The sequence below is a fragment of the Lepisma saccharinum genome, chromosome 20 (genome assembly GCF_977018435.1).
Source record: "Lepisma saccharinum chromosome 20, izLepSacc3.1, whole genome shotgun sequence".
NCBI classification, from domain to species: Eukaryota; Metazoa; Arthropoda; class Insecta; order Zygentoma; family Lepismatidae; genus Lepisma; species Lepisma saccharinum.
In genome coordinates, this window is record NC_139248.1 from 32,380,567 (window position 1) to 32,396,913 (window position 16,347).

The 16,347-nt window shown below is 36.7% G+C and overlaps 1 protein-coding gene across 2 annotated transcripts in view; it reads left to right on the forward strand.

The window, feature by feature from the left end:
* LOC146003573 (uncharacterized) overlaps positions 1 to 16,347 on the forward strand; it is an 83,196-nt gene that overhangs the window by 27,503 nt on the left and 39,346 nt on the right. For both annotated transcript variants that reach the window (XM_083141869.1, XM_083141870.1), the window contains exon 2: positions 4,285 to 4,369. In XM_083141869.1, the coding sequence (XP_082997995.1) occupies positions 4,285 to 4,369 (85 nt within the window). The remainder of the gene's footprint in view (positions 1 to 4,284; positions 4,370 to 16,347) is intronic.

The following is a 16,347-nucleotide window of genomic DNA, read 5'->3' on the forward strand; positions in this document are numbered from 1 at the left end:
TGCGCGACCACCAGACCAAGTTGGCACAGTGCACGCTGTTGAGAAGACGGCCCAGTCTCAGAGACAAGCGACACGTGCACATTGTCGCGTCGCTTCAGATAGGATGGTTTCATTTATTTCTGAAGGTTGGTTTCCAAGAGAAACGGCCTATTGTTCGCGCATGCGCGGTGAATACTTGCTCATAATCTGGAGGGGACAGCTTGTTCTTTACGTCTGATATCTCACTTATGTCCGAGGCTTTTGTTAATTAAAATATATGATATATGAAAATCAAATTAACAAATATGACCTCTTCAAAGATACCAAGCGCAATCATATATTTTGTTTATGGTCATGTTAATCCATTACTGGCAATTTATGAACCTCTACCCAAACGTTGCATATAGCTACGTATTCTTGATAAAATCCATTCTCTGGAAGGCCCAACATCCAAACAGAAAAACTTTATAACGTGAGATTGTTTGCTTTGATGACCCCCACACGCCGGCAAAGTTTGTGATGTAACACGCTGTCCTATGTTGATCATACATGTATAGGGTGTCCATAAATCAAGTAACTCTTATGTTGAAATGTTCGTTACACATGACTCACCATGCGCACCATCCACATCACGACACACGTCCCATCTGTCGGCAATGGCACGAATAATTCTGGAGCATTGGAGGTGTTATGGTGGCAGCAGCTTGTGTAATGCGGTTTAGAATCTCTTCCGATGTGGTAATGGGTCAGGTAAACAAACACACGTCCTTTGATAAATCCCCACACAAATAAGTCCATGAGCGTGATGTCAGGGGTCTCCCAGAAAAGTGAGCATTCATCTATAGTTACGCTGGACCAGGAACCGGAGCGGAGACCGCTTTTATGGCAGTGACCCTCTGTTGCCGCGTTTACCTGTGAAGGAACTCAAGGTCAAACAACCAATTAGGCCTAGTGCTTGACCAAGAAGAGGCAACAATAAAATTCCTCCTCCCATAAGCAGCCAGCAGAGAAGCAGGATTTTGTCAAGATAACCATTCTGCGCTGTGATTGCACACCGGTTAGTACGGCGGCGGAATTATAAGGCATAATGATATGGTGCCCCGTCTTGATGACGTTTATTCACCAGACCCATTACCACATTGGAATAGCTCAGAGACCGCATTACAAAAGCTTCTGCCGCCATAACACCGGCAACGCTTATGTCTTGATAGGGATGGTGCACATGTTGAAAGTAATGTGTAACGAACATATACCATGAAAAACATTGCGAGTATAATCACTATTCCAACAAAAGACGTACTTAATTTTTGGACACCCTGTATATATCGAGACTCTAAATTATAATTCGAGAAGAGACCACACAGAAAAAACTGGTTTGTTTGGAATTACCAAAAAAGTTTGGTTGAGCTGTTTGGTTATGCTTTTTGTTTCCGATAACCAAATGTTGCTTGTAATTACTAAATAATTTTGTTTAAGAATACCAAAAAATTTGGTCAGACAAAATATGGTACTCGTAAACAAAATGATACATATGTAAGTAAAGAGAAACAAAACGTTTGGTTAAATTTACTATATGTGCGTGAGCTTGCTTTCGAATTTGAAATAACGATTGTACAGTTTCGTCGAGTGTAGTTTGAAAATCCTTTGTCAAAAATTGAAAGTTATGTACAGAAGGTTGTTTCACGTTGATGGTAACGATTTCGATCACCAAGGAGCAGCATCTAGGCATAGCAGAGAGCAGCCAGAGCCAGTAGGACGAAAGTACTGTGTGTTGACTTGCAAAAACGATGGTTGTTGTGTGAGTGAGTGTTTATATGGCACCAAAAATTTCAGTCTTTTGGGAGGGGTACATCTGTGCCCTTTCCGACGTTGGTTATAGTTATAGCCAGATAATTAAACAGTGCCACATGAAAGCATTCCATGTGTCAAAGAAGGGCATCAATGCAGTGTTGAATCGCCATAGAGCTTGCACTGTACCTGTTGCTGGAACCAGTCAAAGTGGGCCTCGGACATATCGGAAGCCCAAGCGTTCCTCCGATGTTGTGAGGAAAGTGAGATCCTTGGTGCGATGTGAAAACCCTGCAACGCAAAGAGTGATTGCACAGGCAGTGCAATGTTTCCCTGCAACTGTAAATCGCATCATAGCCCAAGATTTACAACTTGTGCGGAAGCACAAGGCTCAAGTTCATAAGTTGCGTGGCTCACATGTCCAGGAGACGAAGACCAACAGTCGGAAGCTCTACGAACGCCATCTGGCAGGGAACCGCTGGAAGTATGTGGTGTCCCTGGATGAAGCATGGGTGTATCTGTCGGGATGTGGTAAAAAAAGGGCCATCTACTATCGTCCACGTGATGCAAGAGGTCGATCTGAGAGGGTACGCGAATGTGCTGAAAGTTTTCCACGCGGGTTCATGGTTGTTGGTGGTTACTGCCATAACGCCAAACTTCCACTGCGCAGACTGGTAAAAAAAGGCTAAAATAAATGCAGCCTATTACCAGACGAATATTTTGGAGCCAGTTTACAGACATGATATTCCTTCTCTCTATGGCAGCGACACATCTCGTGTTGTCATCCATCATGACAAGGCTTCCAGTCATACGGCGAAGTCCACGCAGGCATACATGGATCGGATGGCACGTGAAACGGGCATTCATGCAATCCCCTTTACAGACATCCCTGTGAAATCCCCCGATGCCTCTTCCATGGATTTTTGTGGGTCTCCGTTGTTGAAACGAGCCTTGGGAAGCAAACGGCCCCGCACAATTGAGGGTCTTTGGAAAGCTTGTCAGGAGGAATATGATCTTTTGGACCATGTGTTCTTCGACGCAGTCTCCTCCAATGGAAACTCCGCTGCAGGGCCATTGCTGCAAGACAGGGGTATCACGTGGAGCACCACCTCTCGTGGCGTCATGGTTTTTCTTAAGGTCAGGTGGATTCTAACTTTGTTACCATGGACATGAAACGACCTTCTGTATATAGATAATTACTCGAAGCGAGTCTTTATGTTGTTGTGTAACCTAATATTCTGGAAAAAGCTCCGAATATACTTACTTTATACTGAGTTTCCTACACCAGCCGCTAGATGGTTCTGTCAAAATGTGCAGAAGAAACTTATAAGTTTTTGGACAAGAAATAATGGTACGTTTGATTGTAATCATAGTGAAAAATTGTTCTTTAACATTCTTCAAAAGATATGTGAACATCAAAGCTACAAATTAAAGAAGAAAATGTACTATAGTGAATAAAAGTGAATCTCTCATGAGCAACCTTTTTGATTCTGGACATATAAGTAGAAGCTAAGTGCGGCGCAGAAAAACCAACACACTCCAAAAACAAGTAGTTCACGTGAACTCTCTATTCTGAATGTGTATTTTTGTATTTTGAGCCACCCTAGCTAAAATTAGCCAGATTATAACATAAGTAATTATTTCACAAATCGTTTGGTAATTTTGACTAAATTATTTGGTTTTCCTAAAAAATGGGCTATATTTTGTTAGATTTACCAAAATAATATTTGGTTTTAGTAACCAAAAAATTGTTTACGACAAACAAATAGAACTTGACCAAATCTTTTGGTACTGGTGAACAATTGTTTGGTTGATGCCTATTTAAACAAACTATTTGTTCACCAGTACCATTTTTTTGGTTAATCCAAACAAACACGTGCACGTTTAACCTTTAATTTTCCTGCTACCGAGCTGTACCTTATATTCACCTTTTTTCTCCTAGTAGTGGGAAACCAAACACACAGCAGGTATAAGCTGGTCGCATATATTTCAGGATGAGAAAGCACAGAACAATCTTTCCGCACATTCTTCATTTCGTCGATGACTTCATCACAAGTGCAACTCCATTCGTTATTTGATCGCTAGATTCAGCTATGAATTCATCTGTTTGAGACTGAATTTTTAGGTAGTATATTTAAAATTAAACGAGAAAAACTACGTCATCGAACTTGCGCAGAGATTTGTTTTCGTTCGGTTGCTCCAAAGATAATCAGGACAGAGATTGATTGAATGAATTAGGGCATTTTACGTGGCTTTTCTACCACCTTTGGGTAATCGCGACGATGAGGATGATATGGTGAAATTGATGAAGGGACACTCACAAAGAGCACCCAGGCCGGGACTCCTGGAGTTGTGCAGCGCTGTGCTAACCACTCCGCCCGCAGGTGGGCTCATTCTCCCCTTTGGATAGGGTGCCAATTAATTAGCAAATTATGTTCACTATAGAAAAGGCAGACACCTGTTGTGTACAGCATGATTATATTCTTAGTTCTTTCATTGTATTTCTTCTCTTTTCAGGCAAGAGGCCGGGTCGCCGGCTATGAACGTTTGCAGATTGCCACGATACCCCGATTGGGACATTAACGATAGCAGCATACCACGAGTGAGTAAGAAATAGACTATACCATTTCTCTAGTAAACTTTTTAGAACGTACCACGTATCCAGTATCATTTTATTTCATTTTGTGACTTTTACGAAGTATTTTTCCACAGTGCGGCTGTAGCCTCCCTCAAATCTGGGCCTCCATATTTGAATTCTTTACAATTTACAATATTCAACTTACAAATAATCTGGTCTTGAGACACGTGTATGTAAAGTTAACTTAATTTCAAATACAACGATACTGATTTTACAACACAGCTATCTCTGTTTCAAAGTTACGAACCTAAATGTTTGACTCCGTGAAAATTGATTACGTTCCCCCCCCCCCCCCAGAGGAAAAGTGTATGTTTACCCAGTTAATTTCAATGACGTGGGTTATATGCACAGTTTTGTTAATTCATATAGGACGTGGAAGGAAAGAAACACAAAAGGGATAGACTTAAAGGTACCATCCAGGGTTGTTAGAGGTCCAGGAACACATAAATTCTAATGGGTTCTATTGAGTTTCTCTGAAGGACCGGAACATTTTATCTCGTACAATTTAAATTCGGTCCAACTTGCGTATTGCTTCATCTGGAAAAAGGTTCCTGGACCGTATTTAAATTCATGCGTTTGATTTTTCTGTCTAGTGGACATACGACGGAGGCATTTCCTCAAAGAAGATTTGGCAAATATTACAGCGAGCTGGATGTCTTAGTACTTCGCTTTCCTGCACTCATCATTCGACCTCCGTGGCTGAGTGGTTAGCACAGCGCGCTGCGACACCCTGGTCATATCCCTGTCTGGGCTTTAGAATTCTTGATCAGTTTCATCGTATCGTCACCCATTCTCAACGTCGCAATTAGCCAGAAGTATCACAAATTGATTGATTGATTTGCAATATTTTATTTCGGATTTCTGCCACTTTTGGATAATCGCGAAGATGATGTACGGACACACAAGGAACAACCATGGACACCTGTGCTAACCACTCCGCCACAGAGACCGTCAAAAGTAGCAGAAAATTTACGCTAAATAATAATAAAAAATTAAATCAAAATCAAATCTTGCACTTATCAGCCACGTGAGCATGTTTATATGATATATTACAGTTATAGTGCCTAAAAATAAATTGAGACTTTTTAGATACTAAGGCGGGTCACATACACAGTCATGCTACGTTGGTTGTGTTTCCAGTCTTACGGCGAACGCCCTATATGCTGGCAAGGGAAGCGGGGAAGCGACCAATCCAGCGCGGTAAGAAACGCAGCAGCCGGTAGAACGAGGTGCACGTAGTAGTTCCTCTCTTCGACGCTGTAACTCTCGGAGCCACCGCTGTTGTCTGGTTGGTCTGCTGCGTATTCCCCGCTCCCCACTTCCCTTGCCAGCATATAGAGCGCCCGCCGGAACAGTACAAAAGACCTATAGTTAGTGCCTAGGACAGGTTTGAGAATCTCGCGTGCACTTGTGGAGGACAGTTAGCGTGCGGTGCGAACTTCCCGCCTGTATCTTAAGAGCCCGTATCAGCGTCGCTCGAAAAAAGCAGCGGACAGATGTCATTTATTCTTCCTAGTCTTACCAATATTGATTCCATTCCCCCCTTCGAAGGCAAATCCATTGCATGGGAGACCTATTGAGACTTTGCTGGAAGGAGGGTTGCTCTGTCGAAAGAAGCAGACCACAAGGTTCCCTGTCCGCTACTCTCCCCCCATTCATGCAGGTCAGAGTCTGACCATAACGGACCTTTCTTTCCAGCACCCACCGTTTATAACCCCGACATGTTTCCTGTGACAAGACAAAACTTTTTCCGAGTGTCTGAAAGAAGAAAAACACACATTGACGAACATCGCAATACAACTTACATGTAATAAAGCCAAGGAATATTTAGTCCGAATCTTCCACGAGAGACTTACGAAGTACTAAAATTAAATAATGTAAATATGCTTGTTTTGTTTAGCATCTGTCGTATAATCGAGAGACGTGTATTTCCGTCAAACATATTCTAAGGGAAGGATTGCATTGGGGTCAAACAACTTTGGATGACTGTATCAAATACGATTTATGCACACCACTACTTAAGTAATATGATTAAATATTAAATTAAGAGCTTTTCATTTCGTCAAATGGATCTAACATCCTTTTTCGTTATTCAATAAATATTCAATTCCTTATCTGTTTCACAATCACCTTGCCAGGGTAGTTGTTTTTATACAAATTGAAGCGATCTGATCTATTCATGAGCTAGATAATGAATATTCTTATGCCGTCTTTTTCCCATTCATGTAATAACAATATTAATTAATATTTTAATTATTAATTTAATATTACAGTTATTTTAATTTGTTTTTATTATTAGAAGAAGGTACCAACATCATAGGCGTGCGCAGGCCCTCTGATAAGGGGGGGGGGCAAAAGCCTTGAAAATTCAGTCAGATCGGGAAAGAAAAACCTCATTTTATCTCACTGTTTTAGTTTTTTGCATTGATGTGATCTATATACGCGCGCGCGTATATTATATATATATATTCCTAGGTATTAACATATTATTTAAATACATTGCGTAATCTATTCATCCGCCCCTTAACAAACCAAAGCAAAAATTATATAGATTGTCTCTGAAATGTGAGCGCTCGTTTTCCTCCAAATCAAACTGTTATAGCAGCAACTGTCTGAATTAGTTATTTGTTCTTACTTTCTCTCTGGTAATTTACAATGTATTGGAGAAAAGAAATTGCGAGGGAAGCGAGCAAGAAAATTTTTCGATCCAAATTTTTGAAAGTTGAAAACAGTATTGATTTAATAGGGCGCAAAAAATGTCATGGGACGGCATGACATTCTCTTTTACAATTTTTCTCAATCAGATTGTTCGGCGCCCAGGGCCAACTCCCGCTACTTCCTAGCTACGGCTCGGAAGTTGACAAGACTGCAAGAAAAGCAGGTACCGCGAGCGAAGCGAGAAAGAAAATTTTACGAAATGTATTTTTATTTGTATAAAATTTAAAGTCGAGGGGACAATTGTCCCTCTGTAACCCCCTGCAAGTGATCCTGACCGTCTGGAAGAAATAATGCAAGATGGACGTGAAAACTAATTCCGTCTTGAGTATCCTTTTGTCCTGCTACTAGTAGATTCTGCTAGTCTTGCTTTTTTTTTACTTCAATGTATGCCCCCCCCCTATAATTGATTTCCGTCCAAGGTTGGAAAAAGGCAAAAGGCAATGCCCCCCTGTCCCCTTGTGGTTGCGCCATTTCCTTTTAGAGTATAATATTGTTTAATAACAGCGACAATATTGCTCTCCACTAAATTTCTAGGTGAAAGTATAATAATATAGGGGCATGGAACGTCTGGAAGGGGGCAAGGATGACCACACCTCGAAAACGAAGGTCAACCTAAAAGTATATATTTCACAAGTATAATTAGATTTCAGTCAGAGTAATTTATATAAATTATTATGTAATGGGGACGCAGGAATGCGATAATTTCAAATTCAAGTGGTGTTTTTTGAGGGGACAGCACTACTATCGGGGTAATATGCCCCATGAAAAAAATACCTTTCTTGTCCCTTTGTGGATAAATCTGCGAACGTCCGTGATTAGGGGGCAATTCCCCCCCCCCTCCCGTGCGCACGCCTATGACCAACATATATGGAATAGTTTATAACATCGAGTAGCAGGATATCTCTCCTGTATGGTGCTGTAAACTAGGGAAATAATGACGATGTTTTGTAGTAGTGCATAGCTATTCAGCCTGTTGCGACACATGTGCAGAACAGGCGGAAGACATTCTTTTGTGTTTTCTGCAGTTGGTGGATTATCCTAGGTGAGATGATTTTGATGTTCTTTCTTTTCTTAACGTAATATAAACGTGTCTTACAACCTAAGGCGTCGTGCTTTGTGCTCCGCCTGACGATGAATTATATGATGAAACTGATGAACGGACACTCACAAAGAGAATCCATGCCGGGATTCGAACTCCCGGATGTGCTAACCACTCCATCACGGAGGCCAATTTCTATTCCATGGAGAAGAATCAGATGTGAAACACATATAAAACTATTGGTAGTTATTTTCACTACTAATCACAACTGCCCAGTGCGAGAGCTGCAACTGTATCCGTTGATTTATGTCAATGATATTGATAGTCAATGCTTTTGTCTCCTAGTGTAGGTGAATTTGCAGTGAAAATATGTTTGTTCTCTCAGTGTTACCTTCACAATACAATTGGTAACATCCTCCAACTTATAAAAATTAATTTTTAACACTAGTTCCAAAAAGAGTGACATGATTTACATAGGATAATAATTGTTAACATTTAGCTTCGTAGGCATCGTATTATCATCATCGTTTGACCCTCCAACAACCAAACAGCAATCCCACAGCCACTGAACACATCCACCTACCAGATAGGCAGCAGAGTATCTGTAAATTTTTTTTGGCAAGTTTGGAGACTTGTGATTTAACAATTACTTAGTACGTGGGACACACACGACCCTGTTTTGTTCCCATCAATGTAATAAAAACAGTGAGATGGAATGAGAGCTTTTAAGGCCCTTGCTCCCCATAATCGGAGGATCTGAGCACGCCTAAAATTCCTTATACAGAAATAGTGTTATTTGTCGTATATCCAGAAAGTTGATTGATTTGGTTTATTTTACTTCGCTTTTTGTGCTACTTTTGGCCAATTTGCGAAGATGGGGATGAGTGATGATATGATGAAATTGATGAATGGACACTCACAAACATCCGCGGCTAAGCCGGAATTCGAACCCAGGAGCCCTGGCGTCGTAGCGCGATGTGCTAATCACTCCCTCACGGTGGCCGGACCCAGAAAGTTGAAAGTGAATGAAATTTTTATGGTGTGTTTTGTATGGTCATTATCAATAGTAAGTCTGTCATATTATTCCACTAAATAATGTCTTTGGAAAAGAAAAAACAACATATAATTATTGTATTTTATTTTACATAAGACCTTTGCCTACAAAGGAGAGACTTCTGCTTGTGGTTACTGCAGTAGGGAGGGTGGGAGTGAAATAACTTTCGGCTGAACGCCCAAAGGGGCGCGCATTTACAAAACCTACAGTGCTGTAGAACCAGAATGATATAACGATTTCTCATTGGCTGTGCGTACCGGAAGAGTTTATGTTCATGTCCATCGTTTCTTGTTTGTTTGCAGGGAAGTGATGGAAAAATCATTTATATTGGTTCAGTAAGTAGAAACATATTGTTGAACAATCTTTGGAAATGCCATTGAAAACGCAATAAATTATGTAATAATACGACAGTAGAAGGTAAACGCGATAACGTCTGTCGCTATTTAATATTCGCAATTCATTTGTATGTACTTATAACTAATTTGCACGGGTTTTAATTAATTTGCACGTACTTAGAATTCATTTGCATGTACTTAGAATACTTTACATTTATGTATTTGCATGTTTATAACTTTTTATGAATATATATTTATTTATTTTATGAAAAATATGTATATAGAAGGTAATTAGAGGTACTAAACGCTATGCATATGTTTTTATATTCATTACTGCAAAGTATGTAATGTATAAATCGATAATATTAATGTTTATAGTATTGAAAATAAGTTTTCTATGGTTTATGAACCGCTATGAACGGTGGTAATGGGTGTAGGTACAAGTCCAATTACGAAAGAAGACGGTCCCGGTACTCGAACCCGCGATATGTAATGTTATTAATTAGTACTATGCAGTAATTTCATCATGTTATGAAACACGATGGTGCAACACGCTAGACAGAATACTGTATCCGAATCTCGACTCCGCTCTGATGCCAGACAGACAAGGGGAACTCCGCGCAGGTAGACGAGAAAGGAATTTTGGGGGAAGCGCGCTCAAGGTCAAATGACGTCACAACGTCAGAACAAAGAAGGAATCTGAATCACCAATCAGAGAACGCGTCGGTAGATTTTCAGAACCGGTTTTTTCAAGGTTAACCAGTACGCAATAACAGGGGAAAGCTATGCAATACTGTAGGGCAGGGGAGGTATTCAACCAGACAACAAAGAATGTCTGGAATGCACAGCAAGGGTCAAATCTCTGAAGCTATGCGGTTTCCGCCGCCAATTAATATTCCGCTCAGGTTTGCCTCCAAGGCACAGGACGCTTTAGCGCAGGGTTTTTTTATCTGTACTATGAAGAAGGGAGAGCTATTAGGGACGGGGCCTACAGTTTTCACCATTTGCTTTTATCACAGGGTAACGAACCTAGGACCCTTTGATTATTGATTTAGGTAGTAAATGTATGTTACTGTGTGCTATTTAATTTAATTTTGAGTTTATTTTTTACCAAACTTTGACTTTATGTCAAACATTTTCACAGCTTATCCTTATTTTTACAAAAATAACACTATTTGTACTATTCAGGCAACATTTTTTATTAAATTTTGGACTCGCAAAAACATTTTTTCAATTTTTAACTTATTATTTTACAATTTTATGTTAATTTTTTTACCAAAATAACACTATTTGTACTATTCAGGCAACATTTTTTATTAAATTTTGGACTCGCAAAGACATTTTTTCAACTTTTAACTTATTATTTTACAACTTTAAGTTAATTTTTTACCAAAATAACACTATTTGTACTATTCAAGCAACATTTTTTATTAAATTTTGCACTCACAAAAAACATTTTTTCAATTTTTAACTTATTATGTTACAATTTTATGCCTATTTTTTACCAAAATAACACTATTTGTACTATTCAGGCAACATTTTTTATTAAATTTTGGACTCGCAAAGACATTTTTTTCAACTTTTAACTTATTATTTTACAACTTTATGTTAATTTTTACCAAAATAACACTATTTATACTATTCAGGCAACATTTTTTTATTAAATTTTGGATTCACAAAGACATTTTTTTCAACTTTAAATTAATATTTTACAATTTTATACCTATTTTTACCAAAATAACACTATTTATACTATTCAGGAAAGACTTTTAGATATATTTTCGACACACAAAGTGTGTTTTTTCAACTTCTATCTGTTTATTTCACAAGTTTATACCTATTTTTAACCTAAATAACACTATTTATACTATTAAGGAAAGACTTTTAGTTATATTTTCGACACACAAAGTGTGTGTTCTCAACTTCTATCTGTTTATTTCTCAAGTTTAGGCTTAGTATTACCAAAATAATACAATTCAATCTGTTCAGGAAAGACTTTTAGTCGCATTTTCGACACACAAAGTGTGTGTTCTCAACTTCTATCTGTTTATTAGGCTTATTAGTACTCAAATAACATTATTTATACTATTCAGGCAACATTTTTTATTAAATTTTGGACTCAGAAAGATATTTTTACAACTTTTTAACTTATTATTTTACAAGTTTATACCTATTTTTAATCTAAATAACACTATTTACACTATTCAGGAAAGACTTTTAGTTACATTTTCGGCACACAAAGTGTGTGTTCTCAACTTTTATTTGTTTATTTCTCAAGTTTAGCCTAATATTTACTCAAATAGCACGATTTGATCGTGTCTTTTATTACATTTTGGACACACACACACACACACTCAGAGAGAGAGAGAGAGAGAGAGAGAGAGAGAGAGAGAGAGATTTTCCAAGTTTACAGGATTATTCTCTAGTTTACTCAAATAACACAATTTAATCCAGTCAGGAAGGATTTGTTATTATATTTTGGATGCACAAAGAGAGGTTTTCAACTTTTTTATTGATTTTTTGCAGGGTATGTATTAATTTTTATTTATTTTGTTTTGTATCATATATACATTTACAAATTTTTAACTTAGAGTTTAGTATTTATTTATTTTTTCAAAAACACTAAAAAAAAGTACTTTTAGCTAAAATGTAAGCCACAGAATATATTATTATTATTATTATTATTATTATTATTATTAGGGTTTACTGATTTCCACTATGCTATTTTTGGTTCTGTATTTCTATATGTATTTATTTAGGGCAGGTTACGCCTGCCACGTAGGAAAGTTTGTTTATTTTAGAGTTTGCTGAGTATTTTGTTACTGCTATACTAGGTAAAAGTTTTCTAAATATACCAGATAGAGCTCTATATACTTTTGTTTTTGCTATTTTGGAGATGATGCGATCAGCACCACTCTCCATCTGCTTTTTATTTTATGTACCCAATATTATTTTGAGGCTTAGTGAATTCTAGAGCCTATTTATGCAGGAGAGAGGAGAGAGGACTTGAAAATTTTGATTTCAGATAACCCACAACTATTTGTCAGAGTATTTTAAAGGATATTTTATACTTATTATGTGCCACTAGAATATCAAAGCTTGCTTAATTTTTATGTCTGTAACGCATTTATTGTATTTCTAGCTAAGGCTTACTGGATAAAGTACACCAAATGTTTAACATTTCAACTTTGCTTTTATACGAGGGCAATTTTTTAGTGTAACGAAAATTATGATGTGTCTATGAGGTCTGAAACCCCTTTACCGAGTGTCCATATTTGGACGCTTACCAACATTGTTTCTTTTCTTTTTTAAATATAACAATTTAACAATATAATTACAATACGAAGTTCACAGACGGCTTAGGGGCCTAGGTCCACTTTCCAAACTTTTTTACTATTCTAGAAGAATTATTTAGCTTTATAGCCTTTTTCAAGGTATTTTTGAAGTATTACTGGCTTTTTTTGGGTGCATCAACATTTGGGTCATTTCCATTTGGTTTATTACACTAGGCTACAATCACTATCTGAACACGGAAATCCTCAGATTGAAACTTAAAGCTTAGGCTGTAACTAGGGATTTAGTATGTATATCGACAATTTATAGGACAACACGAACCTTACAAAGGATTATAGGTGACGTAGGACCACACGCCAGAGCTTTGTTAATCTGCAAGAAGCAGTTGCAACTAATGCTATGAGGATATAATGTTAATTTTTCATTGTTTCACAAGGAGGCTATTTTTTATACACCCAATATTTGCTTTTTCAAGTAACTACATGTACCAGAAGCACACATGCCAACTCTAACTAGACTTCGACTTATTCTATATCAGGTGCTAAATTTATAAAGAACTATGATTGTGTATATTTTTGAGAATCCAACTATATCAGGATTTTTCTATGTAAGTATATTTTTATTGACTGGCTTATTTAACAGATCAAACAGAAAGACGGCAAAATTCATTAAATGTAGTTCTATAGTATAGGTGGTTTCAGAGATATAAAAAGAACAAATATAAGATTTTGCTTTTTTTTGCTTCTGAGGCTAATCTGGACGCTAAGGGTAAATGGCGAGGAAATGTAACGGAGGAGAAACACTCCCAAGAGTTATGGGCTGCATGTAAGTTAATACCACAGAGATATTACAGTAGGTGTAGGTTCTACCACCAGAACTTTTCTATTATAATAATACTGGTTATGCTGTACTGTTAGCTAAAGATGCTGATATTTGAGAAACTTAAAAGCTTATTTGCAAAATTTTAGATAAATAATAATCTGTTAGACTGTAAACATATTTTATATCTATTCTGCTAAAGATCCGATGACAAAATTTAAAAATCGTAATCGCCCAGACAGGGACTCGAACCCTGGACAGATAGGTTAAAAGCCTAATGCTATACCAACTAAGCTATCTGGGCACAAGGTATTTTTTTCTTGAAAAGTTAGTTATGTTAAGAAATATATTGAAACATTTGAGAACACTTTTGATCTGGTTCGACAGAGAAGGAGACAACATTTCCAAATTTTTACAGACTGGGTGTATTTTTCCACTATAGAGGCCTTCACTATATGTAATTCGAAACGCTAAAGTTCAGCTAGCTTCCAAAATCCAAAATTGAGGTAAAGATTGTGTTTGGCGAGATTAACAAGTTACAATTATATCCAGTTACGGACAAATAAAGCTAAAACTCTCAGATTTACTGTACTAGCCAAGTTTTAGTAACATTTTCCTTCGCTATAGTACTAATACCAAAGAAATAGGTATATTTTATTTATAATTTGACAAAATGTACTAGTATTTAATTCACAAAGTTAGGTAAAAAAACAGTATTTTAAAATAATATTGTTGCTGCCTTCAAATTTTATGTTATTTAGCCACTAACAACTGATTTACACTGTTTGACATCCTTTAAATAGCAAAAGAAGGAATTATTTGTTTAGTATTTTTACTTTATATTTATATTTAAGAAAACAATTCTACAGTTTAACTTAATTTTAACAAATTGTTACTAATTTATATATCAAAGTTATGTTATTTAGAGTGTATGAAGGCGTATAAAGTTAATATTTGTACTTATCAGTTCAACTAACAATTATATTTTACACACAAAAGATAATGTTTACAGTTAAATTACTTGAATCAGAGAATAATATTTTACAGTAATTGATTCATTCACCACTAGTCAGTACTTTTATGCATCAGAAAGTTTTCTTAATTTTCTATTACGCATGCTATTTTGGGCTATTTTTAAAATGTATTTCTAGGGCAAACTGGTTTAATTTTCTGCTTATAATGCAAAGTTGACAGTTTTCGCACAATGCATTGTACATTTGTTATATTCTCTACTTACAATCCAAATATTATGCTTATTTAATGTATAACTAACTAACTCTCTAGCCTTCTTAAACCCGAATGTTCATGGGTGCAGCAACTCATGCCTTTCATCTGTCCCTGTCCTGAGCAAGATCTATATACTTCTTTCCTTCCCTACCAATTTCCTTTAGGTCCATCTCTATATTATCCCTTCATCTTTGTTTTGGTCTTCCTATTGGTCTTTTTACCATCAGGTTTCCCAACAAGAATCCTGTATACTCTTCTTTCCTCTCCCATTCGTACCACATGATCTACACACCTAAGTCTTCTTGATTTAATTATTCTAATAATATCTGGACATGAATACAAATTATGTACTTCTAAATTATGTAATCTTCTCCACTCATCTGCCTCCTCATCTGTTTTAGGCCCAAATATTTTCCTAAGGATCTTATTTTCAAATACTCTCAATTTATGTTCCTAGCTTATACTGTAGTTATTATATCTTTTTCTATCAGCTTATTTTGAAATTAATATTATTAGGTATAGTCTTTGATTTATAACTATATTGCTTTTTTTTATCAATTTATCTAAGAGTACACACAGACAAACACATGTGTACACACTTTTATGTACATAGATATGCCTTTTTCAATATTTTAGTATGAAGATTGCACTTTAGCTATTCAAGCAAGGGTAGGAAAGGTAGGATTTCTGAGAATTTGATGCAGGATTTTGTTGTCCAAGTATAGATGAGAACTGAGCTGAGAGACTGTTTTGAACCTTTTCATGAGAGTTTGCATGTGAACTGTATTCAAATTGACCACTATTGACTGTGCATGCTTCTAAGTTTTGCTGTTATTTTACATCAAGTCTGTGAGACTACAGACAGTTTTCACTTTTCAAGTAGTTTTTATTGATTGTATTTGTATATGTTTTGGGAACTTATCAGTTTTATGTTATGAGGCAGTTTGTTGTAGAATATTTTTACCTGATTGCTTTGAGATATTGAGTGTCTGCTGTTTTACTTGTAATTATTTTCCTTCTTGTGTTTTGTATTTGACTATATTTTGTCCAAGTTCGTAGTATTTAGAATAATTGTTATTGACTTGTAGATGTAGGGAGTAATAATCCTTTGCAAGATGCCCTATACTTGTCTGAACATTATTCTTAGTGTTCACTTTTGAAGCCTTAGTATTCTGGTAGTATTATTAATGTAGAGGTAAATTAGGCTGAAATGTAGGCATTTTTCTGATACATTATACTCACTTAGTTGTTTCAGCAGGTAGAAGTTGCATGATGGTTTACTGCTGATGATGTTAATTTGCTCTTCTTATGTACTACGTATGATGTAGCTTACTTGAGTAATTGGAATTTTCTACTGAAAAAAGGATTGCTTGTCTATTTTATTCCTATGTTGTTGAGTTTGTCCATAAGCAAGCCATGTTTTTACTCTATCCTATGCCTTGGAAGAATCTAGATA